General features: G+C 46.1%; 1 protein-coding gene across 1 annotated transcript; it reads right to left on the bottom strand.

The window, feature by feature from the left end:
* Nucleotides 1–419: 419 nt before the first annotated feature.
* LOC125178430 (cytochrome b5-like) lies at nt 420–1508 on the bottom strand. The gene is made up of 2 exons (XM_047882157.1): nt 1335–1508; nt 420–494 (listed from the first exon to the last, which is right to left on the bottom strand). The coding sequence occupies exons 1-2, from the start codon at nt 1506–1508 to the stop codon at nt 420–422; spliced, it is 249 nt and encodes an 82-aa protein (XP_047738113.1).
* Nucleotides 1509–2316: the final 808 nt, after the last annotated feature.

Below are 2316 nucleotides of genomic sequence, written 5' to 3'. Positions count from 1 at the left end.
GTCAGCATCAGCACCACGTCAGCATCAGCACCACGTCAGCATCAGCACCATGTCAGCATCAGCACCACGTCAGCATCAGCACCACGTCAGCATCAGCACCACGTCAGCATCAGCACCACGTCAGCATCAGCACCACGTCAGCATCAGCACCACGTCAGCATCAGCACCATGTCAGCATCAGCACCACGTCAGCATCAGCACCACGTCAGCATCAGCACCACGTCAGCATCAGCACCACGTCAGCATCAGCACCATGTCAGCATCAGCACCACGTCAGCATCAGCACCATGTCAGCATCAGCACCACGTCAGCATCAGCACCACGTCAGCATCAGCATCATGTCATCACGTCAGCACCACGTCAGCACCATGTCATCACGTCAGCACCACGTCATCACGTCAGCACCGTGTCAGCATGACTCACTTGTCGTCCGCCGCGTTCTTGCCGCCCTGCCACTCCTTGGGCCCCGCGTCCTTCGTGAACTTCTTGTCCTCCTGCGGGGGGCGGGGGGGTTAGGGCACTGCACTGCAGTGTGCTGTACAGCACTGCACTGTGCTGCACTGCACTCTACTGTGCTGCACAGCACGGCACTGCACTGCATGTATGCATGAATGATGTACCATTGAAATGCCTACAGTGCAAGCCCCCAAATGAAGAATTTCTTCTTCCTTATCACTTTTGCAGAATTGCTCTTTGAAATTTGGAGCAAACATTCAGACTGCAACTATTGTACGCATTAAAAAATGCCAGGTTTGTATTGATTTTTGCCCTTAGCTAGGCAGCTAAATTTTGTAAATTTGAATAATCTAGTGTCCCCCCAAACCCCTCACACCCCACCCCACCAAAAAAATTGAAAAAATATCCTTCACCTCACACACTTCACTGTAGACTTTTAGTCATTACTAATATCTTTAAAACTTTTCTATGCACTTTTGACTTGACTTATATCAAGAAAATGTCAAACATGAAGTTCTATTCTCAGTAGCGCATCTAAATATCCAATGATATTTAGCGGTAGACCCTCATATATCCCCCCACAGATAGGCCCTCACCTCACACAGCTCCCCCACCAGGTAGGCCCTAACCTCCCACAGCTCCCCCANCCCCCACCAGGTAGGCCCTCACCTCACACAGCTCCCCCACCAGGTAGGCCCTCACCTCACACAGCTCCCCCACCAGGTAGGCCCTCACCTCACACAGCTCCCCCACTAGGTAGTCCCTCACCTCACACAGCTCCCCCACCAGGTAGGCACTCACCTCACACAGCTCCCCCACTCACCTCACACAGCTCCCCCACCAGGTAGTCCCTCACCTCCCCCAGCTCCCCCACTCACCTCACACAGCTCCCCCACCAGGTAGGTCCCCATCATGTCCCGCGCGTCAGTGGAGTGCCCCACGTCCTCGAAAGCGTCCGTCGCGACGCGCCCCGCCTGCTCCAGCAGCACCTCCTCCCCGCCAGGGTGCTGAGGAATGAAGCGTAGTATAGGTGATACTCCACTTAAGATCATAATATTAAACATACATTTAATAATATTAAATATTAAGAAATTAATAAACTTAAAATATTAAATATGAATTGTTTAATTTAATTGTTTGAACTATGTTTAAGGTAATTGCGACTCCATGTAACATCATAATATTAAACATAGATTTAATAATAATAATATTATTAAACTTAAAATATTAAACACAGATTGTTTACTTTAATTACTTGAACTATATTTAAAATATTAAACATAAATTGTTCAATTTGATTGTTTGAACGATGTTTGAATTATTAAATATAAATTGTTTAATTTAATTGTTTAAACTATGTTTAAAATATTAAACATAGGATTGTGTGAAGAAGTTCGAAGTCGTTAAGCAATTGACTGTAGATATGGCTGCACCGCAAGACGAAGTAACATAACTCGGGAGCGAGTTAGTCTACATTTTATGTTGGCCGAGGGCAGTGTGAGGGCTGACCGAGGGGAGCTTGGAACTGTCGCTAATGGCGCAGTGTCTTTTCTGCAGGCTTAAGTGAACGGCGCGACTGCCTATATAGTAAGGACAATTATATATAATTACATAATTAGGCAAAATTATTATAGACAGTCGCCTATATAATTATATAATTAGGCAAAATTATATAGGCAGTCGCCTATATAATTGTTTTTATACAAACCACTAAATTTATATAAATTAGCGCCTAAGGGTTGTTCTTCTATTGTTACCGTCACGCAAGTACGGCATGAAGATAACTCCGCAGACGGGGGTGACGGCTCCGGCCGTTCGTTTGAGAAATAACGACCAGGGAAAACTGCAAGTCATTCATAC

This window comes from Hyalella azteca, unplaced genomic scaffold (assembly GCF_000764305.2).
Source record: "Hyalella azteca isolate HAZT.00-mixed unplaced genomic scaffold, Hazt_2.0.2 contig105, whole genome shotgun sequence".
NCBI lineage: Eukaryota > Metazoa > Arthropoda > Malacostraca > Amphipoda > Hyalellidae > Hyalella > Hyalella azteca.
The sequence above is the reverse complement of the archived record's forward strand: the minus strand, read 5'-3'. Positions and strand labels throughout refer to the sequence as shown.